Genomic DNA, 25,218 nt, shown 5'->3' with positions numbered 1-25,218 from the left:
AACGAATGAGGGACGTCCGATTTCACCAGTCACTGTAGAACCTTCTAGAATATAAATTGTAACACCCATAACCCGTATTCGATGCCGAAACAGGGTTACGGAACATTACTGAACTTACAGATCAAACAAACAAACATTTCATTTTCATAACACAAACATTTTAGAAACCAATCAAATTCATTCATATAGTCCATAATATGAACCCTCGAGACCCAAAATAGACGTTAAAAACAAGTTGGGACTAAACTGAGAACTCAAGGAATTTTTTGGAAAACATGGAAATTTTTCCGAGGTGTAGGGGACACACGCCCGTGTGGCCAGGCGTGTAGGCATTCTAAATGGGGACACAGGGCCATGTCCCAGCTTGTGTCCGTACCCGTGTAACTCACTGAATTGGGTCACATGGCCAAGCCACACGCCCGTGTGCTAGGCCGTGTGAGGCTACTGACTTGTTTTCTAAAGAGGCTATAGGGGACACACGCCCGTGTCTCTGCCCGTATGGATAAAAATAGGTCATATTCCAAGCCATATTTCTCACCCAAATTTGGTACCAAATTAAACACATCAATTAACATATGACCAAATCATAAATAGGCATTCAAACCAACCAAAATCAAGCCCAAGCATGCAATATCATCACTCACAATTATGATACCCATAAGCACCTCAATTTGCCACTTTAAGACATATCAATTATGCCTCCAAAATCCACCTAAATGATCAAACACATAAATGCATTTTTGTGCCTAACATTTAACATGTATATCACTTATCACCCTCAATTATTTGGTGCCCAAGATACCAATTCACAAACAAGACATTCCCATGGCAACCATATGTCACATATAATAAGGCTATTTGCTCATATATACATAACAAAATATACCAAAAACAAGTCAAATCAAATGACTAAATACATAACCAAACATATAGGCTACCATTAGCCAAAAAGACCTATACATGTCATTTAACCAAAATATATAGCCAAAAGTACCAAAATAGTTAATAGATAGTGTGATGAGATCTCCAACAACTTCTAATCCGAACGAGTTGCTGAAACACTATAAAACACGGAAAAATAAACAGAGTAAGTAATTAAGCTTAGTAAGTTCGTATAACACAGAATTTAACTTACCATTTAACCACAATTTACGTAAGTAACTAAAAGCATATCACAATTCAATTTGGCCAAAGCCTAACACATATTCATCAATCAAGTTAGCCATGCATTCATATAAAAACCGAAAAAATCATTTATGAGTTCAACAACTATTTAAATTTTATGTACATACAACATTTATACCATGTATCCGTATATCATATATAAACCTTTTTACATGTAATTCATGTAAATACCTGTACTAATTCGTATCGAACTCATATAAACTTGTAACAGAACTTTGCTCGTTAAACCACTTAGAATATCGTTAGATACACGGGTGGTACACACGAGGTGTATGGAACTGTAAACCGTCAATTCCTATACATGTATGCTCATACGAGCTATAAACGATAAGCTCCTCTGAGCTGAAATAACGGTAAGCTCATACGAGCTGAGAATCGATAAGCTCTCACGAGCTGCAAACCAGTAAGCTCATACGAACCGTGGTGTGTCTGCAACACATGCAGTACCTCAACCAAATTGGTAACCCTAATGACATGTCATTTGTATCCTACGATTTCCTAAGGTTCAAACAGGGCTTGATAGTCATCACACGTCGTCGAATATGCAATCGGTATTCATTTATGGAAATTACTCAATTCGCAAAAATATAATTCAATTTAAAACATATAAATGTACAATTTAATTACACGAACTTACCTCAAACTCGTACGGAGAAAAAAGATCGTTTAGTCCACTACTTTGTCTTTTCCCCAATTTAATTCTGAATGTTGCTTTTCTTAATCTATATAATCAAATTTAACTAATTTAAACATCATTCTAATCAATTCAATCCAAAAATCATGTAATGGCAAAATTACTATTTTGCTTGACTTTTTTACAATTTAGTCCCTAGGCTCGTAAAATGAAATTCATGCAATTTCATCCCTACCCAAGCCTAGCCGAATATCATATATGATTATAGCTGCCCATAAATTTCATAATTTCACACATTTACCACATAATTTTCACATTTCTCAATTTTATACCTAATTAACAATTTCATTAAAAATCACTTAACAAAAGTTGTTTAACTCAGAACAAAGATTCATTTTATTCTATTAAACTTCACAAAAAAACTAAAATACACTCATGGTAAATCCCTATAATTTCAACCATTTTGCAAATTAGTCCCCTCGTTAGCTAGGTTAAGCTACAACAATCCCGAAAACATAAAAATTACTAAAAACGAGACAAAATTTCACTTACATGCAAGGGATTTCTTGGCTGAAAATTTCAAGCTTTCAAAATGTGTTTCTTGCTGAAATTTTTAGTTGGAGAAAGCTAACAAAGATGATAGCTTTGGTTGTTTTATTTATTTTTATATTTAATTACCAAATTACATTTACCTAACTTTAAAAATTACACAATTACCATGCCAAGCACATCCACATACTCAATTAATAGTCTAATTACCATATAAGGACCTCCACTTTAAAGTTCTATAGCTATTTAATACCTTTAGCTAATAGAACACAACTTTTGCACTTTACGTGATTTAGCCATTTTCCTCAAATTAAACTTGCAAACGGTAAAATTTCTTAACCAAATTTTTATAACATAATCCTATCATGCTGTAGATCACAAAATAATATTAAAATAATTTTTTTGACCTCATATTTGTGGTCCCAAAATCACTATTCCGATTTCACAGAAAACGGGCTGTTACATAAATACTGCAAGCTCTTTTACCTTTTAACAAAACGAGAGCCCCATGAGATACCTTAATGCCGCTTGAATTAATGTTAATTCTGCAACATTTGGAGTCTAAAATACTCAAGGAGATGAGATTCTTTCTTAAATTAGGTACATACTTGACATTTGAAAATGTCCTAATCATCCGATCGTTCATCCTAATTTTAACAGTATCAATACCGATTACCTTACTGGATGAATCGTTCCCCATGCATACAACTCCACCTTCAACCGAACTGTATGTGGAGAACCATTCTTTGTTGGGACACGTTAAAAAAACATCCCGAATCTAGGATCTAATCAGATGTAAGCTCGGAGCTATCACTCATTGACACTAATAAGAAATCATCATCGCTTTTGTCGGTAAAATTAGCACCCGCTACATCTTCCTCTCAACTCTCAGTAGCCCTTTTATTTCGCAATTTTATGGCAATTTGCTTTGACGTGACCTAACTTTTTACAATAATGACACATTTTGTCTTGCTTCTTTGATGCTACCAAAATGGAAGCTTGCCTATCTTCCTTGCTATCGAACCAAACTCATTGTCAAGTTTGTCTTTACTCAACAAATGACCCTTCAAATCCTCGAACGAGAGTTTATCTCTGCCATAAATCAGGGTCTCCCTGAAAAACTTGTATGAAGAGGGTAAAGAGTACAATAACAACATAGTCTGATCTTTGTCGTCAATCTTAACCTCAACATTCTTTAAATCATTCAAAAGAGTAATAAATTGACTAATGTGATCTCTAAGAAGCTCATCCTCGTTCATGTGAAACATAAATAGACGTTGTTTCAACACTAACTGGTTAGCCAAAGACTTAGTCGCATAAAGAGTTTCTAACTTTTTCCACAATGCGGATGAGGTTTTCTCCATCCATACCTCATACAATACCTTATTCACAAAACACAACTAGATTGTAGACAGGGCCTTTTCATCAAGCTCTTCCCATTCTGTCCGATCTAAATTCTCAATTTTTTCTTGGTAACGATCTTTTTCAAGTCAGTTTGAACTAGAATTGCCATCATCTGAACTAGCCACATATTGAAATTTGTAACACCATCGAACTTCTCCATGTCAAACCTTGTTGTTGCAATCTCTAAATGGGCTGATCTGCGAAAATTAAACTATCTCTAATACCACTTGTTGGGAATTGACTAGATTAAGCAACGAACAAGTAAAAAATAGTGGAAGAAATTGATAAATTGAACACAAAAATTAACATAGAAAAACCCCACTAGAGAGAATAAAAAACCACGAGAAAAGATAATATTACTATAATGACAAAAGAATTAATAGTACAAAAGATGGAGATAAAAAATAAACCCCGAAACCCGAAAACAAAAATCCCTCAAAATGTAAACACAGAAATCTCCAAAAGTGTTATAAGTTCTAATCTTTTTAATGGGTGTTTTTTCTATGGTTGTAAAAAATCCTATTTATAGGCTAAATTCGTAGGTCAAATAACTATTTATAGGTTAAATTCATAGGTTAAATAATAATAAAATAATCTAAACTAATCGAATTCGATGAAACAAATAAACAAAGTTTAACGGGAGATTGTCTCTCAAATTTAACTAAAATATGAGGCATACTCAACAATTATGAACTTAACTTATAAAATCACAACACAAAATTTCACAATAAAATATACTCTCACAAAAATGTTCCTTAATTATACAGATTAAATGCTCTAAGAAATAGTATATTTTAATGAAATCAAGTAATTCATGCCTAATATTTAATATACACATAATATGAAATCTATCAAAATGGGCCATGCAATTGATTGATTGTAAATAAAGTAACTGCCTTTGCTGCATTTTTTGCTTAGAGTTTGCCACTATAAATATGATAGACATCTAACATCCCTGTTTTTCTAATCTCCTATAATTTTGTTTTATTTATGTAGGTGATATTTTTTACTATTAAATGATATATTATTTTCTAAAAATATGTTTCCTCTCCCGACAAATAATTTTATATATTATCTATATTATTAATAAAATATTTATTGAATTGGTGTCACGAGTTAATCGGGCAGTTAAGAAATTATAAAACGACGTTATATTTAAAATAAGTTATATTAATAGAGGATACTTTAATCTTTAATTTAAAAACAATAAAATATATAATGAGATTTGAACTCACACCAATCACATTGAAAAACTTTAAATTTACTACTAAACCAGGACTTTATTTTGATTTATTTATACATTGTATTTTTATTATGCACACTTTATTACCTCCATGAATTATGTATTTATATTAATATTATTAATTAAGTTGGTGTCATAGGTCAATTTGACATCGGCGCACAATTGATAACAAAACCATATAAAGAATTGTAGTGTATTTAGTATTGTTAATATGGTGTATTTATGTATTTAAATTTTGTTTTACCTACAATTTAATATATTTTTAACCATAGATTTTATTAACTATTATATGTTATTCTTAAACGCACATCTGTGTTCTAAAAGTGTGATTTCCACATGAATATACGAGTGATAAGATTTCTAGTATTTAAAATATATATGTATACATTACATGCAAGGCAAATACAAGACAAGAAAAAACTCCATTTGATTGTTTATTGTAAATTATAAAGACAAATTTAGAAATTAATAATAAAAATATTAAAGTAATTTAGTAAATCATAGTTTGATTCTTTAATGAACCAAAGTTGGTAACATATGTTTGTTGAATTTTCAAGAATCATAAGAAAAGCAAACAAGAAATGAGGGCATGGGAAAACTTTAAAATAAATGCATGAAATTCAGTTGTCAATCAAATTGGAGGAGCTTGACAGCTAACAGAAATTGGCTAGGCTAGGTTGGGCTAGTATCATACCACTTTCCAAAATTTTCATTTATGAAGGAAAGAAACCATATATATCCATCCAGAAAATCAGAATTGGGTACTATTTTGTAGTCAACAAACTAAAGGCTAATTAATAATTGTATGAGTTGAATGACATGAAAAAAGGGAATTCCCTTCAATCATTTGTGGAATAAATTTCCATTTTTGTATTTAGTGTAATGGATGGAGGATTTAATTAATTGTTTCATTCTCTAACACTTAGGTTTTGTTTTCCTTAAGCTAAAACTAATGGAATATGCGGTGATACTCTCGTTTGTAAATTAAAGAAATTTTCATGTCTTCCTACAAAAGATATGCCTTATTTTAGGAATTTTTGCATTAAAACAATAAATTATCTTTTAAAGAAAACCTAAAAAATCAGTTTATGAAAAATACATTTAAAGAAACCATTTTATATTTCATAAATATAAACTTAAAATGATTCTATATCCATAATAATGTTATTGATTTGTGAAAATCAATTAAATTAAAATTTTGTATGTAAAATTGCACAAAATCAAAGTTCATGTTTAACATCGCAAATTATGTATCCAAAATTTAATTTACTGAAACAAAATTATAGATTCTATCATCAAATCTCCAAGCTTTGTTTGAAAACTTTAAAGTTTGTTTAGAAATATATAAATAAATATTGCTGAAAAATTCAATCAAAAATCAATATAAAATAACTTTGTAAAAATTATAATGAATACCACAACCTTCTTTTAATATTAAAAAGAAGTCAAATCTCCTTTAATCATAAGATCACATCATGATTAATTATTTATCTCTTCAAAAGGTGTCTATAATTAAATATATAAATGTAGCAAATGACAAGTGATGTACATTTAGCGTACCACTATTGGTGTCTCAGATTATGGTTCTTGATGGTTTACTATCGAATGTGCAAATGGTTGATTCTCAAATTGACGTTCTACTTCTTCTCGCATTTTTATTTTCAATATCAAAAAATGAAAAGATAAAACAAATGCGGGCTCCTTATTGGGCCAAATCCCAAATAGCTCACAAACAAGATGCAACCAACATTTTAATTTAAAGCTCAAAAGAGGCTCACTTGAAGCAAGATGATTGTAGGATTAAAGTAGATTACATTATATATAAATATTTTAATAAAATTCAAATTTTAAGCTAAATTATTTGTTTAATTTGATGAGTTGATCCGGATATTTTTTAATTTACAAATGTATTTAGATATTACATCTACCGATTTGGAGTTAAAATATTAAAGAAAAATTGAAGTTTTAGTATTTTATTTTTATTTTCTGCGCGTGTAATATTAATAGGAGTAGTAATAGTCTCGTTTTTTGAGATTGAGTCAAAACAATCATTATTTCCTTTGTTACTTTTTCTCGAAAAACAAAAATAGAAAAATAGAAAACTTATAAATTTTAGTCTAATGTTACAATGAAAAATATGTTTTGGACTAGTTACAAAGATGTCCCTAGCTTTAGTCAAAATAAAAATAAAAGTTTTGTCAACAATTAGTTAGTGGATTAACAAAATTTTTAATTGCAGTGACAAATTCGAACAATTATCTTAATCAAAGTGACTAAATTGACAAAAAAATATTAGAGTAACCATAATAAAACGACGCTATTTTAAAGTGACTTGCAGTACAATTTACTCTAATATTTAATGGAAAAAATCTTATAAATATTTAAATTACCAATAATATGTAAAATTTTATATTTTTTCAATTTTCAAATATTATAAATTATTCATTATGAACATAGGCTAAAAAATATTATCATGTAAATATATCTATTTGATTAATTAAAAATGTAAAGAGAAAACTAAAATTAATACCAAAATATTTTGCTCTAGCTAGAAGAGCATTTATATTATAACATGAGAGCTTAGATTAATTATTTTAACTACAAATATAAAAATACTTTAAAAAAATTACTTGAACCAAAAACCTTAAAAATTTCAATATCTCAACCTGGTGATGCAGGCTAAATTCAAGTGTTTAATGTTGGAGTATAAATCCGCCTATTTTTTAGATAGGCCTAATCTCTTAATACTTAATTACTTATATCAAAAGCCGCCAAAAAATTAAAGATTCCTACAAGGTTGGACGACGAGTCTACCAGGTACCAACAAACAAATGTAGTGGAAAGACAGGAGGTGAAAAACACGTGCATTCATTGCGGGTGGGAGTGAATTGAGCTTCACTATTCCAGTGTGCAAAGAACATCGATCGGGTTAAGGTTTTCTGGAACCGCAAATCGTGTGTCCCATAATACCTGGACCTGCTACTCTGTTTTGCCTTCACAAATCATCGACTCAAAGGTCGGCCATTTTTCTTTTTCTTTTTTTCAATTTTTATTTTATTGCTAGTAAGTTTTATTATTATTGTTTGCTTTTTCGTCTTGCGTTTTGGGTTTCTGGATTGGCTTTCATCGTCCCACCTACTCCATGTCTCATTCTTTTGACTTTTTCATCAGTATCTGGTGTTCAACTTTGATTTTTATTTTGTTTTAATTCTTTTTTAGGTTTATCTGGATCATTCAATGTTGGCTGCTTTTCTTGTTGGAGTTTTCCCGCATTCAATTACACTAAATATTTTCTTCTTCTTCTTTTATATATATATATAATTTGGGTCTCGATTAATCGTATGGTCAATTCTCAAAGCAGCCCACTCTTCTCAGCTTTTATCAATTGAAATTCAACAACCCCACTTCATATTTTGCCTTACTGATTGGGATAATGAATTAATTATATTTTTATTTGCTGGAGTATTTCGTCTTTAATCCCCAAGTCCTTTACTGATACGTGTGCTTAATTATCATACATAATTGTATTCTTTTTTTTTCCTTAACAAAAAAAATTTGGTCAATGGAGTACAGGACAAGTGACCAAAAAGGCTCAGCCCCCAAAAGCAGTTAGGGTGGTGAGAATATTGTGGGAATTAATGGCTGGTCTAACTGGACACCCAGTTCTGGAAATTGGCGATAAGTTCGAGGAACTTCAAAATAATATTATTAACAATAATAAAAACAAGGAGGTTATAGACAAGGCAAGGTTGGTGGTGAAAGGAGAGGAAAATAGTAATAACAATAACAATAATCAGGGAGGTGAGAGAGATATGGCTCCTCCTACTAGCAATTCGCTTCACAGGTCAGGTTCAAGGCCTCAACTTGACCTTAGCAAAGCTGCAATCCAAGGCAATTCTGAGGAAAGGGATCCTACCATTTTGTTGCCTAATCAATCTGATGATATTTCTCATTTTGCTCTTGATATTGGAGGTATCATCATTTCTAATTCAACCTTCTTTTTTTCCTACTAGTCCTTGTGGTTCATTCTCATGGTTTAGTTCTCAAAGGTTTTTGCATTCTGAGTTGCTTTTTGTTTAAACTGTTGGCTATTTTCTTTCAGTCTTTGGAGAAAACCTGAGTTTTCTTCTCCTCCTTTTCACTCCCCCTTATATGGAAGTTCTACAATAATCTAGCATGAATTACTGTGGAACTAATGATGGGAGAAGATTGATATTCGATACTACTACATCTGAACTCTGAAGGAACTATTTCAAAGTCTAACTTAGGTTCCAAAGTTATTTTATGCCACAACTATGAACCTGATATGGATATGTTCTGTTTCTTTGAGGAATACTTGTACGTTGCGTTTGATTTCAGTATTTTAACTTATTTCAGAAGAGCTGAGGTGACTTCATAAGCTTTTATTGTTTCTTTACTAAAATGAGATTCCTTACTGTAATGGCTTCCACCTTTCCCCACCCCTGCTGTGCATGTCGGTTCTGTTCTTTTTCTGGCTCTTTAATCATAGTTCAAACCTTTAACGAAATTATTTTTCTGCCTCTTCTAGAGCATTGAAAACTTCAAAATCTTATTTTTCAGGCTCTCTTATTAAGTTGGTGTACTTTTCAAGACATGAAGGTCAATCAATTGATGATAAGAGGAAGAAAACTGTCAAGGAAATTTCAAATGGTAGCAGGAGAAGCTATCCTATTCTTGGTGGGAGGCTTCACTTTGTGAAGTTTGAGACAAGCAAGTTGAATGAATGTTTGGATTTTATTTCTTCCAAGCAGCTTCACAATGGCAGTAAACATTCTTATTTCTTTCCCTTTTCATTTTTCCTTGATCCATCTTCTTTTCTTATTAATGGAGATTCACATGCTGGTTGCATCATATTCATGGCTTTGTTGACCTGCATTAACATATTATGTTCAGCAATTACATTTAGCCTTTTTAATTATTTTTGTTCTTTTCCTTCTATTTTCTAAATAGGAATTGATTCTCATTACTGGAATTCTGAGGCCACAAACAAAGAAAATGCAGTTATCAAGGTAACTTTGTGTTTAGTGCCTTCTTCATAGCATTTTTTATGTTCTATTTTCATACAAGTTGGACCAATTTTATGTTACATTGGTGAGAAGATCCTGTACTAAAGCATTGTTTTCAAAATCCTTAAATATATGTACAAATGGTAATTTGAGTTATTGGCTATTCTAATCAATATTTTTCTATTTCAGACACAAGAATATATGACTACTGTCGATGTATATGCAGCAGTCTCATTTCTGCTACAGTCTTTTCTTTACTGATCATACAAACATACCATCTCATAGATTCTGTGATTACCTTGCACATTAGATGACCTGGAAGAAGTTCTTGACTATTCATTTCCCCAATATTTAGGTGTCTTGTTTCTTTTACTTAAGCTGGTACATTATGAAATATTCTCCTGAGGTTTCATTAGAAGAATATGGAAAAAATTCATTAATTTGAGAATATTAAGGCCTTGTTCTTGGGTAATAATTGCTATGATAAAAGTCAAATGTTTTTTGTCTGTAGAAGACTTGTTTAACTGAGGTTTAAAATGTTAATAAATTGCTTGAGTAATTATTGCAATGGTATAGTAAATGTTCTTTATAGGTGGAAGAGTTGTTTAGCTGAGGTTTAAACTGTTAATAGATTGCTTCACAGTTCACATTCACACCTTTTTAAATGCATACTTCTTCTAACAAGTTGAGTTTGTGAGAAGGCCACAGGGGGTGGGGCATACAAGTTTGCAGACCTCTTTAAAGAAAGGCTTGGGGTCAGTATCGACAAAGAAGATGAAATGGATTGTCTTGTGGCAGGAGCAAATTTCTTACTAAAGGTCAATTCTTCGTCATAATCTCATTTGCATCTTTTATAAACTAGTACATAATGCCACTTTTTTAAGCAGAAAAATGGATGATGGTAGTATATTCTTGATCTGGTCAAGTTTACTTTCAGGAGACTATTATATATAAACAGTAGTGAGATAGATCATCTTATAAGCGCATTGGTGAAAGTTGAATGTGGTCATTTGTGGTAATAATTCTTAAATGTGTAGAATTGATGATTATTTCTAATACATAATCTCATGAATGCTTGAGGAGGCCTATCCTGGCTAAGGAGGAACTTTCCCTTATGCATAATCTAAAATCTAAACGTGCATTTGTGTAACCAATTGTTTCTAAAATTGATTTTTGGAAGTATTCATATTCTTTTACAAAATTTATGCATGCTCCAATAGTTTACAGCATATCACTCAATGTAAATTTGGTATTTATACTGAGCAGGCTATTCGTCATGAAGCTTTCACACACATGGAGGGTCACAAAGAGTTTGTTCAGATTGACCACAATGATCTGTTCCCCTATCTTCTTGTTAATGTTGGATCTGGTGTTAGTATGATAAAGGTATTTTTTAATTAATTTTTCTTTTACCTCTTTTTCAAGCTGCTTGGGATATGAGCTTGATTATGGTCTAAAACAATCTACACTACTGGTTTGGTTCAGGTTGATGGGGATGGAAAATTTCAGCGTGTTAGCGGAACAAATGTTGGAGGTGGTACCTATTGGGGATTGGGGAGGCTACTAACGAAGTGCAACAGGTTGTTTTTAGTCTCCTTTTTTCCTTTTTGTGTGATCCCAACATGCTACATCTTCTGTATTATATTATCCAGACCTTCCTCTAAATCCATCTTCTTTTCAGCTTTGATGAACTGCTAGAACTGAGTCAAAGGGGAGACAACAGGACCATAGACATGCTTGTTGGAGACATTTATGGTGGTATGGATTACTCTAAGGTATATCTTATCATCTTTTCTTTCTATTACCTGAACATTTAACAGGCTTGGGCAACTCTAAGATGTATCAATTCTATGATTAATGGGCAACTTGATTTTTTCTTCTCCATTGTTAGTTCCTTCTAACTTAAATCATGGCAGATTGGTCTCTCTGCTTCAACCATAGCTTCAAGTTTTGGCAAGGCTATCTCTGACAAAAAGGAGCTTGAAGATCACAGACCTGAAGATATTTCCTTGTCTCTCTTGCGAATGATTTCATATAATATTGGGCAGGTTAATTTCAAAATAAAAAATATTATGTAAAGTATGTTTATTTGAAATATATTGTTGTTGTTTTCTTTTCGAAGGAATTGATTATCAGAATTAGGCTGAAAGTCTTGCTTGAATTTTCTTCGAGGATCATCCTTCCTAAGATGGCAATACTTGCCATTTTCTTTATATTCTTGAGAAGGGTGAAGAATTGTATTGTGCAGAACAGTTCATTTGCTTGACATATAGAAAATTCTTAAACCTCTAGGAGCAAACATTTTAATTTACTTGTACATTATCTTGTAACTAGCTTATGTTGTAAATTTGTCATACATGCTTCTATATAACCTTTCAGGTTAGTTATAGTGCTCCTTATTTTGTTAGTTGTCCTGATTCTGATTTGAGTAGTTCTGCTATGTAGATATCATACTTAAATGCACTTCGGTTTGGGCTTAAGCGAATTTTTTTCGGAGGATTTTTCATTAGGGGTCATGCGTATACTATGGATACAATCTCTTTTGCTGTTCATTTCTGGTAAGTGTAGAAAGTTTATCCTTGTTTGTACATGTTGATGAGTGGTTACTGTACTCTTCAGATGATCAAATGTTGCATACTTGGTCTAAGGTCACAGGGACAGGCACAAGCTATGTTCTTGCGACATGAAGGGTTTTTGGGAGCCTTAGGTGCATTTATGAGTTATGAGAAGCTTGGCCTCGATGACTTGATGGTGCATCAGTTAGTTGAAAGGTTTCCAATGGGCGCACCATACACAGGAGGAAAGATACATGGACCACCACTTGGTAACTTGAATGAAAAGGCAAGTATAGTTAGACTTTGTCATATCTGACCTGACCAACATCAAAGCCGTAGATACCAATGAGTGTGAGTTGGGTCCAAGTTGACTGTAAATGGGTTGGATTTGAGTTTGCCTCTCAACCTCGCGTTCTGTGATTTTGAAACCATTCTACATATCTATTTTCTAAAATCTTCAAGGTTTTGTCTTTTCCATGGGGAGTTGACTACAAATCTAGTACCCGGAGTTAATCTTGGATATAAATTGCTTTGAGCTTAACACAGGGCTTTTTAAAAATTTTCCTAAAGGAAATATAAAATAGAGAATTGTATATCGACAAATCATAATTTAGTACTTGCAAACATGAACTTTTACCCATTCGTAACATTAAAAGAACAATAGCATATGTGTTCTACATCAATTTTCTTTCTTTTTAGTACCTAGGTTAGCTTTTCTACCCTGTTTACTCTGTTATCTATCAGTATGAGAAATTTTGAGCTTCTCCAGTATTTCAAATACAAAGGTTCTGCAGAACCTGTTTCTTGAAGCAGCCAAAATTATCATTCCTGCAAAATAATGAATTGCAGAATTACTGCTCCATGCACATTCTCACGTGGTTTTTGACTTTCTGTCCTGCTTTAAAAGGATGAAAACAAAGAACTTTTATGCATGTACGTTGGCACAGATGGAACAAAGTTTTAGATGTAGCAATTAATTCATTGACATTAGTACCCTTTTACTTTCTTTTATTCTTAATAATTCTTTACGTCGTTTCCAAGTTAATAATTTACAATAAATAAATTGCAGATTTTGAATTACAGTAAATGATATACTCTTTTTGTATTGTGGACAAATAATTTGGGGCAGCTGAAGAAAGTAAAACGGATTCAAACTTTGCCAAAAATGCATTATTTAATAGTGGTAGTGATAGGGGTTTGGAGTAGCTTTCAAGTGAGGAATACTCTTTAACACTCAAAAGAACATATTCCATTTTAGGTGAATTACAGGAACACCCTACTGTATTGCTTCAAGAGCTATGCTAGGCTCATCCAGATTCTTAGAACCTGTACTTTATGCCCACCATTAAAAAAAAAAAATCAAACAACTAAAAGTTGAAAATTCTATGGTGGTTCCCTAGAATCTTAGCATAGACCTTTCTTTTCTAGGGCATCATAAAGGCTTGATTCCTAAAGCACCTGTGTAGGAATATATCCCATAAAACTGGATTATTATAGGCAAACTTGACCAAAGAGAGATTAGAATATTTTGATGGTTTAACAAGAGTTAAGTCCTGGCATTCTTGTTGCCAAATCGAGGAGAGAAAATAGATGATGTTAACCTTTCAATTGTTAGAGTACTAAGAACAGGGAATCTTTTCATTTCAACATGAGAGCTCATGTTATTTAATCCGAGTTTTATTATTTTCCCCTTACATTTCTTGTCTAAGAACTTGAAAGCTAATTCCTCTTTTGAATTCCTTTTTAGCTTTAGTTCTCCTACTAGACCTCACACTCCACTTTGTGTGGGTTCAACTGCAGATTTCTTGGATGGAAAAGTTTGTGTTGAAGGGGACTGAGATTACTGCACCAGTACCAATGGCTCCACCTGGAACCACTGGACTTGGGGGATTTGAAGTTCCCTCTTCCAAAGGTGGTACTCTGCGCTCTGATGCTAGTGCTTTAAATGTTGGTGTTCTCCATCTTGTACCCACTTTGGAGGTGTTCCCGTTATTAGCCAACCCTAAAATGTACGTAAAAGAACTTGTGTATCTTTTTTAGCATTTATAAATTTTACAATATATATAATATTTTAAGAAAACAGCTGTTGGATTTAACGATATCTTAATGCTTATCATGCACATAAATTTTCTAGTCAATTTGATATCTATTCACTGCATGTATTTAGCACTTGGAACAAAAAATAGCTATGCATTTTTAATTAATTTGAAATTTGTTCTCATGATCTACAAATAGAAAGAATGGAATTTGAGGCTTCGATTGAAAATTAAATATGGCATAGAAATATATTAAGTGGTGTAAACTCAGCAAGCTGTGCACCAGTATAAGTGGAGATTCTCTCTCTTTCTCTCATATAATATGTGTATTTTGGCCCGGCTACTATTTACTCACAGAGGTAAAATGATTTTTTTTGGAAATGAAGTTGGATGTTACTCTTTTGTCTTTGTAATTTGGCATGCTAGGATCTGCAAGAACCTTTTATGAAACTACTATTATTATACAGAATTTTTTGGTGGTTAGATTTTATCTGTCCATGCAATAGTTTAATTTGTTATCTTGAATTACATTCAAACAGGTATGAGCCTAATACCATTGATCTCTCAGATCACTGCGAGCTTGAGTAAGTATGCGGTTGAAATATGCTACTTTTTACTTATTCGAGACTTCCTAAGACTGCTTTGAAAAATAGATCTGATAACTTCTTACTTTCCATTATACTGATCCACAAACAAGGATTTCTCATTTTATTTTGGATATACTTGTTCCCTCAGGTATTGGTTCACTGTGCTTTCAGAGCACTTGCCAGACCTTGTTGATAAGGTAAATAAAAACTGTATTGCTCTGAATTTTTCATTTTTCTTGCATTACCTGTATATGATGTATATCTGGACAATGTAGGAGATATAACCCTCCAAGGACCCTTCAAATATATGGAAAAACTTAGAAAGGAATGAACATTCCCCTGTCAAACACATACTTGTACTTGACATTCATACCTGAGTTCGAGTAATGTGGAATATAAACCTTGTCAGGCCCCTAGGACTCTCTCTCTTAGAAGATCATGGATAATTATTGAGTACCTAAATCATGAAGATATATGAATTGTTTTCTAAGAAGTGAGCCATTCCTGGTGGAATTTTTACAGCTTCAATGCTGCTGATAGCTGATGGAATTTCACAATAGCAATCAAAATTGAATACAACAATTTGAGCATTCCCGTGACTTGCCTTCTGATGCCTGGTTCTATTTTCAAAAGAAATATAAGAACTGATGGTAACAAAGCTTTTTAAAATGCTTAAAGTACATTTATCCAGTTCTTTGTTCTTTAGGATTTGATGAAAGAACTTCCCCCTTTTCCGAAGAAGAGAGAGAAAGGGAATTCTCCTTGTGTTCATTGGCCATATGAAAATAACCATAAAGTCCAAAGAAAATTGAATTCTTATCAAATGTGTTAGGCAGTGGAAATAATTTGAAGTTAAATTACTCCTAGAACTACTTTGTAATCTGTGAGCTTGTCAAATGTGTTAGGCAGTGGCAAGTGAAGGTGGAACTGGTGATGCTAAAAGAAGAGGTGATGCTTTTGCTCGTGCTTTCTCTGCTCACTTGGCAAGGTGACTTATACCTAATGAAAGTATATTATTCATTATTATTAACATTATTAACTGGCAAAATCTAATCTACCCATATAGACAGCAAACTAGCGTAATTGTAGCTTATCTTTGAGGATTAGTAAAAAACATGAGATACTGGGGGAAGACTACAACTGAATTTCATACTTAGCTCACTCTGCTTAGAAATTTTCATCAAAGGTGAATGATGTTTTTCTCAGGATGAGGTCTTAAATAGAGCATATAATGGAAAGGTATAATGCATTTACCCACCAACAGAGAGTGGGAGATTGTTTTTGTTACTAAAGTAAATGCTCTTTAATCATTTTTTGTGCAAAATGTAAACAGTAGTTATTACAAATATTGCTTCCTAGATGTTTTTACTAGGGGGTTTATGTTTTTTTTTTTCTTTCTTTTAAACAAAAAGCTTGTGATACGGTTTATTCTTTTTTCTGAATTCTGTTTAACTGAAAATCATTGGAATAAATTGAACTTTTACTTTTAGATACTTATGCGCTTACATCCTCCTGAATAGGTTGATGGAGGAACCAGCTGCTTATGGGAAGTTAGGATTGGCCAATCTTTTGGAACTAAGGGAAGAATGCTTGAGGGAGTTTCAATTTCTTGATGCTTATAGAAGCATCAAACAGAGGTAACCTGCGTTCCAACCAAGTTCTGAACTCTTCTATTGATTTATTTATTAGTATTATTTATAAATTTAGAAGTCCTTTCCTATGTCTCTGTGCCTACACTATGTGTGCTTGCTTTCTTATTACTACCTTGCATCAATACGTTCTGTCTACATGAGCATTAAAGGCATTATTGTACAAACTACTCGTAGTAAATCCTTGCATGATGGTGTTGGGTGTTTATTTAAAAGCATTTGGCTGGCTGTATATGGTTGCAATTTCAAATATATATATGTATGTATAAAGAGCAGAGTAGAAATATATATGTATTGGGCCTGATCTTAAGAACTTAAATATATCTCTACTATTCTTTTAATTAATAAAATATTTAAAATATATTGGGAAGATAATTTTTTCTTTAATAGAAGTTTAGTCAGAACAGCTGCATGTTCCTCCAGTAAAGTGGGAAATTGGCATATTTTTCGTCAAAAACTGATTTACTGAGTAGTTGCATTGGAAAAGGAAACACTACTCTGGTTAAAATACTTTATGTTTTCAAAGCCCAGTGGGAAAGCTAAAGATAACTTTTTTGCAAATGGCAATCTTAAATTAGATGGACAGTTTCCTTCATTTTCCATTTATTGCACTGTATTTGTTTCTTAAAATAAAAAGTAACATTTACTCTATTTGCTATTGAGAAAAGGATATTGGGGTGGGGAGGCATATTAGTTTAAACAATAAAAGCGGTGGGGTTGGGTAAATCTATATAAGCTTTCTACTACACTGACAACATTTGGGGTGCCTATGGTCTCCCTTGACCAGAGCTAAAATCTGCCCCATTTCTATTAAATTTCAAGCATTTATATGCATGGTACGTGAAAAGGAAACTAGCTGGAAGATTTGTTCAAATACCTGCCTGCGTGACAAGTCATACAGCACAGGCAACATTTACAGTTTCATGACACATTTTACCAAGTTGATGCACATTGATGGCATTGTTTCTTTGGACCTCATTTAAGTCATTTATCGCTGTTTCTCCGATCATGACAGGGAAAATGAGGTATCTCTTGCTGTTTTACCTGATCTATTGATGGAGCTTGATCGTATGGATGAGGTATGGTGATATTTTTGTTTCCTCTTTGGAGGAGCTTGCCAGTTACCAAAATTACCGTCAGGTTCTGCATGTTAACCTTGCTTGCATTTGTTCATTCTTACTGAAATATGTTGTTTTAGGCATGAAAATTGCTTTATCAGATAAAAGATTAGGTGTGAAGATATGTGATCATTTGATAAAAGTTCCAACTCAGGTTTTCAGTTTCGGTTACAGTGCACATTACCTGTTCTACTGCCCTGTTTTTGCCACTATTTTTCTAACCTTTCAACATTTTCCTCACTTTGCAGGAGGCAAGGTTGCTTACCTTAATTGAAGGTGTTCTAGCTGCAAACATATTTGATTGGGGATCCCGAGCCTGTGTTGATCTCTATCATAAAGGAACAATTATCGATATTTATAGAATGAGTCGGAACAAAATGCAAAGACCCTGGCGTGTAAGTGGAGAAAAAATGATTATCTTTATGGTATCTTGATTTGCAGTGTATTATTCTTTATTGAGTGTTTGTTAGAAATTCAGTGAAAAAAAGGAAAATCCTTCTTTTCTGTACTACAGGTGGATGATTTTGATCTCTTTAGGGAGAGAATGTTAGGGTCAGAAGGGAAGAAACCTCGGCCCCATAAGAGAGCTTTACTCTTTGTGGACAACTCAGGTGCTGATGTTGTCCTGGGCATGCTTCCACTAGCAAGAGAACTTCTCCGACGTGGAACAGAAGTAAGTTTGTCATTTTATTTTGCTGTGAATGATCTGCCACTGAATAATAATTACTTTTACAATAAGAGTAGCATGAGTAGTGATGCCTTTACATATCGGAACCCTCAATTGCATGTTTGAAATATATGTGAGTACTCTTTCAGTTGATGTTTTAATTACCTAGTACAATTATTCTTCTCGTAGATGATGGTTGTGCTATACAAATGCCATAACTTTGGAACTTTAAGAGTAATCTCACTATTGAGACCAAAGATCCTCTGCCATGGCTTTTATCTTGTTTCTTTACCATTTAAATTTCAGAATAACTTATAATGAGATGTTCTGCAGGTTGTTTTGGTTGCAAATTCTCTCCCTGCACTGAATGATGTAACCGCTATGGAGCTTCCTGACATTGTTGCTGAGGCTGCAAAGGTTTGCCTTTTTTAATGTAGCTTTGTTTTTGTAGTACTTATTTACCATCATGTGTTGGACAAGTTACGCTGACTCTTCTAGCCCACAGCATTGTGACATCCTTCGCAGAGCTGCTGAAGCTGGAGGTCTCCTAGTGGATGCAATGACTAACACTCTAGATGGATCTAAAGAAAATTGTTCTTCGGTTCCTTTGATGGTTGTTGAGAATGGGTGTGGGAGCCCATGCATCGATTTGAGGCAGGTCAGCTCGGAGCTAGCTTCAGCAGCCAAACATGCTGATTTGGTATGTTATTATTGTTCTGTGATGGGTAGAGCAAACTTTTACATCCCTTTCTTACTTGTGTCTGGAGAATAAGAAATGCTAGAAGAAATAAGAGAAACCATGCATTTTGCTGCAGATTATCTTAGAAGGAATGGGTAGAGCTCTTCACACCAACTTTAATGCTTGGTTTAAATGTGAAGCCCTGAAGGTATGGTTTTATATGATATCGTATGCATCTTAGAATGTAAGAGCAGGAAGCAATTAAATGAGGCCTCATTGTAGTTGCTGGAACAATCATTGTATCAACCTCTTCTTTATCCAGGTTTTTTTTTTGGAACCAAGGTATCCTCCATGTCTGTTTTACGGTCTTTATAGAGACTAATCCTTTCGGGGTTTATGGCTGCCCCTTCCAACAATATTGTCTCTAAAGTTCTAACCCGAGTCCTTCCCTTGGAAGTGTAATGTGCCTTATCATTATACCCAACACTTATTTGTTATCTTTGAGTTCTTTAAACTATGATCTTCACCAAAGGCTTTAAATATCACATGAACTAGGGCAGGAAACATGAAAAAGATGTTTATTTGATTCTAACCTGCAAGTTTGAGGCTTGAGAAGATGTCTTAGGCTCAGAGGTTTCAGTTTCAATCAACTCTTAATATAACACAAAATACCTTGTTTGCAGCTCGCGATGGTGAAGAACCAGAGGTTGGCAGAAAAACTGATCAAGGGAGAGATTTACGATTGTGTTTGCAGATATGAACCTGCGAGTTAAAATATTATATACTAACATGGAGAATGGAGATAAGAGCAATGGAAAGCTGTCAGCATTAGCCTATATTTATATGATATTGTTTAAATTTCTCCATCTAAGTTTGTGATTTTGTTGAATAGGGCAGTCAGTGGTTAGTGTGTACTGAGTGATTAGCAGGCAGCTGAGCTAAGCTTGAGACACCTGCGCTCAATTCTTGAAGACTGTTACTGTTTGTATGATTCGAGAAAGAAGATAGAATAATGTTTAGTAGGGCTGCACTGCACACATCACAAACGTTGTTCAATGTATCATCAGACTGTATACTAATCAACAGAATGAAGAATTTGGACATCGATTGCATAGTTTATCAATGGGATTATAAGATGATGAGGGAGCCCATGCCATGTCCAAACTTTATATATATAAGAGAACAAGGTTGGAGTTAGAGAAACATTTAAAGTTCATTATAAGAATTTTAATTTTACTCAAACATTTGGATTTATCATTTATAAGAAATTTGATTTTGCTGAAAGTTCTTTTCTTGTTAAAATGAATTTATATAATAATAAATAAATGTTAAATTTTATATTGAATTATTTTATATTTAAATTATTATCTTTTCATTAATAAAAAAAAAACTCATTTCACTTAATTTTCTAATTTACATGAACCTTTTTGTTCATTTATCAACGGGTTATACGATATTTCTTGTGTGGAAGTAGGCGAACATTTCTATTGACAAATAGCAGATTTCCAAGTCCATGCCCAAGTACTTATTACTTCTTGGGTTGTAATTGTTATCTTATCCGGAAGAAGAGCATTGCAAAGCAGAGGTATAGTCTCGTGCCCATGAGTCATAATGTACAATTTCCTCAAGGGAAGGAGTGGCAACTAATTCTTCCTGGTGCTTCTCACAAGTTAGCTCCACCACCTTGAATATATCCAAATAGCTTATCCTGAATAGAAGCAATACCAATTTAACCTGTCAACAATCATCACTACATCCTCATTTCCAATGTTTGATACCAAAGTTAGGAAAGGGCTAATCAATAAACTTTCAATCAACCACAATAAAGCTGGATAGGGGAATTCTACTCATCTTACAAAATACTTACTTTTCCTTGATGAACAACTCGACAGCTTTCTCATTAGCTGCACTAAGAACTCCTGTCATGGTGCCTCCAGCCCTTCCAGCAGCATAGGCAAGACTCATGGAGGGGTATTTCACATTGTCAGGAGCCTTAAAAGCTAGTGAACCAAGCCTGTATTATCCATCAACCAATTTAACACATTGGAATGAGTGCAGTGTCCGTTCCTTTTTCAATAAATTTTACTTTTCAATCACCAAAAAAGTTCCAAATGCAACATGATGTAAATAAAACTTAAGACCGACTATTGTGGGACACGGGATAATTGTTATTATTGTAAACTGAATGAAACATTATCAAATTTTTAAAAGTTAAGTACTAATGTTAAATTGGAATGGGGAGATGCTAGTTACTTGCAAAGATCAAGGCGAGGCCAAGTTATTTCAGAGCAGTAAATTCTTTCAGGCCATGACAGAGTGTACAGGATTGGCAAGCGCATATCTGGCCATCGCAACTGAGCCAGCACCGATGAATCCTGAAAATAAGTATATAAAAAATAATTATGAGAAATGGAAGTTGAATTTCAATTTGTATTATCCAACTCTCCATTCAAAGGCACGGCTGTAAGACAAATTAAAAAGTGAATGTGACATCTATCGGATCACCAAGCAGTAACCAACATGATAAAGTTAAAAGCAAAACCTGTGTTTCAACCATTGAGTGAATAATAGATTGCGGGTGAATTACTATCTCAATGTCATCATACTCAGCCCCGAAGAGGTAATGGGCTTCAATAACTTCTAGACCCTGTCAAATAGAGAAAGCATTTAATGCTAGTAATTTTGACGAGGGTAACATTTTAAAGGACTAATAAACTTTGTAGAAAATTAGCTGCCTATAACTTTGAATGAGATATTTGATAAAAACCTTGTTGAAAAGGGTAGCAGAGTCCACCGTGATCTTTTTCCCCATATTCCAGTTAGGATGTTTCAAAGCATCAGCTACTTTAACATCTTTCAACTTATCAACAGGCCAATCCCTGTGTGAAACAAGGTGAGAAAATTGTTCAATGTGGCCTAGTCATCCCACTTTACAAGGTTTACCGTTCTAACATAAATTATGATTCCACACCTGAAAGCCCCACCAGATGCAGTCAAAATAATACGCCAAAGAGCACCCTCTGGCAATCCCTGAATACACTGAAGAAACAAAAGATTCTAGGAGATTTTTCTGTAATTACCAAGAATGACTTGGGGGATAAAATGACAGGCGAGTTGTTTCAACTACCAACAAGGAAACATGATTGACAAAAAAACTTGGAGCAGTGAACAATTTTCAGATAATATTATTCAGCAATACCTGAAAAATGGCGGAATGTTCAGAATCTGCTGGAAGGATTTTTACTTTATGCTTGTGAGCAAGAGGAAGGACAAAGGGACCACCAGCGATCAAGGTCTCTTTATTGGCTAAAGCAATATCTTTCCCAGCTTCTATTGCAGCAACTGTAGGCTATAAAAGATAAAAGATGGAAATTTTAGCAAGCTAAACAATATAATCTAATAAGCAACAAATTGTTTGCTTCTCTTTACATATCCTAATTCTTGACAGTAAAACTGTAATTGATGATATCTCAAATATATTTCTTTCAGCGGAGGCAAACAAAGCTATATATAGAGGAAGCAGAAATAGATCTGCATACGGTTCTCTGAAGTATAAGGATTGCATGCAAATGAGAACTATCATCCAACACTATTTAAAATTTTGTGAAGTCTATTCTTCTTTCAATTAGTCTCAACTGCATTCAGTTTTTCACATTATGCATGCAAAAAACTAGACAAAGAAATCTTACATGCAGCCTTTTCAGAGCCCTCCTAGCCTAGGTGTTATGGATCAAAGGGTTGAAAAGGCAGGATGTGGAACATGACCAAACAGAGGGAAACAGTAAAAGAATCATGAAGTACCTTCAATCCTGCACATCCTACTATCCCTGTAACCACACTGACAGCATCAGGATGGCGAGCAACCTGGAAAATTTTTTAAGACTAATTATCTAAATAAGAAAATGGCATTATATAGTCAGGGAAAAGAAATAATGAGCTATATCATAGGCTACCTCAATAACTCCTTGTTCCCCAGGAATAATTTCAGGCTTTGGCTCCATGTCAGCCAAAGCATCTTTGAGTTCATTTACCAAAGACTCATTCCTAACAGCAACCAGTTGAGGTTTGAATGTCTTCACCTGCAATACACAGAAACATTATCAGCCATCAAAATTTTGCAAAAACCCCAATTCACGTTTAAATCATTTATCTTGTATAGAGGGAACTTTATGTTTTAGTTCTAACGCTTGCAAGCATCTGCAGAAACCACTTTATATGAGATTATACTGCAAAACCACATATGGCTGAAGGAAGAATTAGTGATTATGAAACCATAATCATGTTAGTCAAGGGAGAGTTAGACAACTCTAAATGGCTCTTATCGGAAGAATTTAAAACTGGTCCATTATAAGTAGTCATATAGCTCGGTGAAAACTGAAGAGTTACCTGATGAGCAAGAAGGGTGGCATTTGAACCTGCAGCAAGCCCCACAATTCTGAATTTATCTGGATTCTCCGCAATTATGTCCAACGTCTACATAACGCCAAATTCTAATTCTAAACAACTTGATCAAGTGCCAAACAAAACATACATGCAAGCCTAAAATTTGGGCAAAAATCTACATGGGCGCATTGCCAGATAGTTAAAAGGCAAAACGGAAAGAAGTTAGTTTCAGTATGTAAAAGATTTTTTTTTTTTTTATAGTTCTCTTTCCCCCTTTAACTTCACCTGACTTCCCATGGAACCAGTTGAACCGACAATGGAGATAGGCTTGGGGCCATCCCAAGTTAGTTTCAGTATGTAAAAGATTTTTTTTTTTATAGTTCTCTTTCCCCCTTTAACTTCACCTGACTTCCAATGGAACCAGTTGAACCGACAATGGAGATAGGCTTGGGGCCATCCCAAGTCTTGCGTCCAGGGTGTGGAAAAGCTAGTCCTGGCCATGCCGGTGGTGGGTGTGGAGCCTGAGCTGAACATTGTAGTCTCCTGATCCTACCAATCGCTGTGCCGTAGCCCTTCCTCTTCCAAACAAACCCATCTTAAAATCCAGAAAACACCATTCATTACAATTATAATTCAAACCCAAGAAGCAAAAGGAGAAGGTTTTTGAGAATCTTTAAACAAAAACAGAGAAAATTTCTGGGTTCAGATGCGTAGCATAGACGAAGCAAGAATGGAAGAGAAAAAAGGAAGATGGAGTAAAACAAATAAACCTGGAGAAAGGTTGGGGAGGGAAACGGAGTTGGTGGGATGGAAGAAGGAGGTAGACTCAATCATTTCAGAAGGATAAACCATATTCAAAGCCATGAAACAGAGCAGGCTTTGGAGTGGAGAAAATGAATGGGATGAAAATAAAAACAAAAACTGGGAGATGCAGAACGCAGAAAATATATAAACGAGTGATGGGATTGAAGAGCAGGGGAGCTATCTGTTAGATGGTATTTGAATGAATTAAATTAACTAATCTGGTAATATTAATTAATAGGGATAAGACGACAGTAAGGATGGAATTTGGGAATCAGTATGACGTTGACGTTGTCTTTGTTTTAACCAAGGTATCTTTTATATCCTTGTTGATAGCGCAATCCCAATAATGGCGACAATCCGAGGGTGTTTTGTTTAATGAAATCGCGGATTGCTTCTTTCAATGCTTACAATCTCTCTCTCTGGGGAAGTTTTTTACCCAATCCACTCACCTTCCATTGCTTTGTAGTATCCAGTCAATGGTGGTCGGTCCCTCTCCACATGTGAGAAAGAAAAGATCCTTCTGTCGAGAAACACGTTGATTTGATACATTAATTGCATGTATCGTGCGCTGACTTTTTAACAACTCACCTCTAATGAGATTGAGATCCAACACTACACTGCCTAAACACTATACTTTTATACTACTAATTTAAACATATCGTTGAGGAAAACGTTTAATTATATCACAGAAACTGTTG

At 33.9% G+C, this 25,218-nt stretch overlaps 2 protein-coding genes across 5 annotated transcripts; one reads left to right on the top strand and one right to left on the bottom strand.

The window, feature by feature from the left end:
* Window positions 1–7,849: 7,849 nt before the first annotated feature.
* LOC105801684 (pantothenate kinase 2) lies at window positions 7,850–20,452 on the top strand. Of its 3 annotated transcripts, none has more exons than XM_012632903.2 (23): window positions 7,851–8,031; window positions 8,589–8,987; window positions 9,597–9,797; window positions 9,987–10,045; window positions 10,744–10,860; window positions 11,309–11,428; window positions 11,528–11,622; window positions 11,724–11,817; window positions 11,959–12,090; window positions 12,488–12,600; window positions 12,691–12,883; window positions 14,398–14,606; window positions 15,173–15,217; window positions 15,369–15,417; window positions 16,126–16,208; window positions 16,741–16,857; window positions 17,885–17,948; window positions 18,236–18,382; window positions 18,502–18,660; window positions 18,988–19,071; window positions 19,160–19,354; window positions 19,470–19,541; window positions 20,017–20,452. In XM_012632903.2, exons 2-23 carry the CDS (start codon window positions 8,654–8,656, stop codon window positions 20,104–20,106), a joined length of 2,772 nt encoding a protein of 923 aa, XP_012488357.1. In that variant the 5' UTR covers window positions 7,851–8,031; window positions 8,589–8,653; the 3' UTR covers window positions 20,107–20,452. The 3 variants fall into 3 exon arrangements, with proteins under 3 accessions (XP_052480195.1, XP_012488357.1, XP_012488355.1); XM_012632901.2 differs by having other exon boundaries at window positions 7,852–8,031; window positions 9,597–9,800; XM_052624235.1 differs by lacking the exon at window positions 15,173–15,217 and having other exon boundaries at window positions 7,850–8,031; window positions 9,597–9,800.
* Window positions 20,453–20,789: 337 nt separating this feature from the next.
* LOC105801685 (1-deoxy-D-xylulose 5-phosphate reductoisomerase, chloroplastic) lies at window positions 20,790–24,868 on the bottom strand. Of its 2 annotated transcripts, none has more exons than XM_012632904.2 (12): window positions 24,487–24,857; window positions 24,121–24,311; window positions 23,720–23,806; window positions 23,287–23,412; window positions 23,135–23,197; window positions 22,533–22,682; window positions 22,305–22,372; window positions 22,101–22,212; window positions 21,876–21,980; window positions 21,587–21,708; window positions 21,201–21,347; window positions 20,790–21,041 (listed from the first exon to the last, which is right to left on the bottom strand). In XM_012632904.2, exons 1-12 carry the CDS (start codon window positions 24,578–24,580, stop codon window positions 20,888–20,890), a joined length of 1,419 nt encoding a protein of 472 aa, XP_012488358.1. In that variant the 5' UTR covers window positions 24,581–24,857; the 3' UTR covers window positions 20,790–20,887. The 2 variants fall into 2 exon arrangements, with proteins under 2 accessions (XP_012488358.1, XP_012488360.1); XM_012632906.2 differs by having other exon boundaries at window positions 20,919–21,067; window positions 24,487–24,868.
* Window positions 24,869–25,218: the final 350 nt, after the last annotated feature.

The sequence above is a fragment of the Gossypium raimondii genome, chromosome 11 (assembly GCF_025698545.1).
Source record: "Gossypium raimondii isolate GPD5lz chromosome 11, ASM2569854v1, whole genome shotgun sequence".
In the NCBI taxonomy this organism is placed as follows: Eukaryota; Viridiplantae; Streptophyta; class Magnoliopsida; order Malvales; family Malvaceae; genus Gossypium; species Gossypium raimondii.
The sequence above is the reverse complement of the archived record's forward strand: the minus strand, read 5'-3'. Positions and strand labels throughout refer to the sequence as shown.

Coding starts and splice junctions, on each gene's coding strand:
- LOC105801685 (XM_012632904.2), bottom strand. CDS start 24,580: ATGGCTTTGAATATGGTTTATCCTTCTGAAATGATTGAGTCTACCTCC. Junction 22,373..22,532: donor AACATTCCGCCATTTTTCAG/GTATTGCTGAAT, acceptor TTGTTTCTTCAG/TGTATTCAGGGATTGCCAGA. Junction 21,709..21,875: donor ACTCAATGGTTGAAACACAG/GTTTTGCTTTTA, acceptor ACTTATTTTCAG/GATTCATCGGTGCTGGCTCA.
- LOC105801684 (XM_012632901.2), top strand. CDS start 8,654: ATGGCTGGTCTAACTGGACACCCAGTTCTGGAAATTGGCGATAAGTTC. Junction 18,661..18,987: donor TTCTCCGACGTGGAACAGAA/GTAAGTTTGTCA, acceptor GATGTTCTGCAG/GTTGTTTTGGTTGCAAATTC. Junction 19,072..19,159: donor TTGTTGCTGAGGCTGCAAAG/GTTTGCCTTTTT, acceptor TCTAGCCCACAG/CATTGTGACATCCTTCGCAG.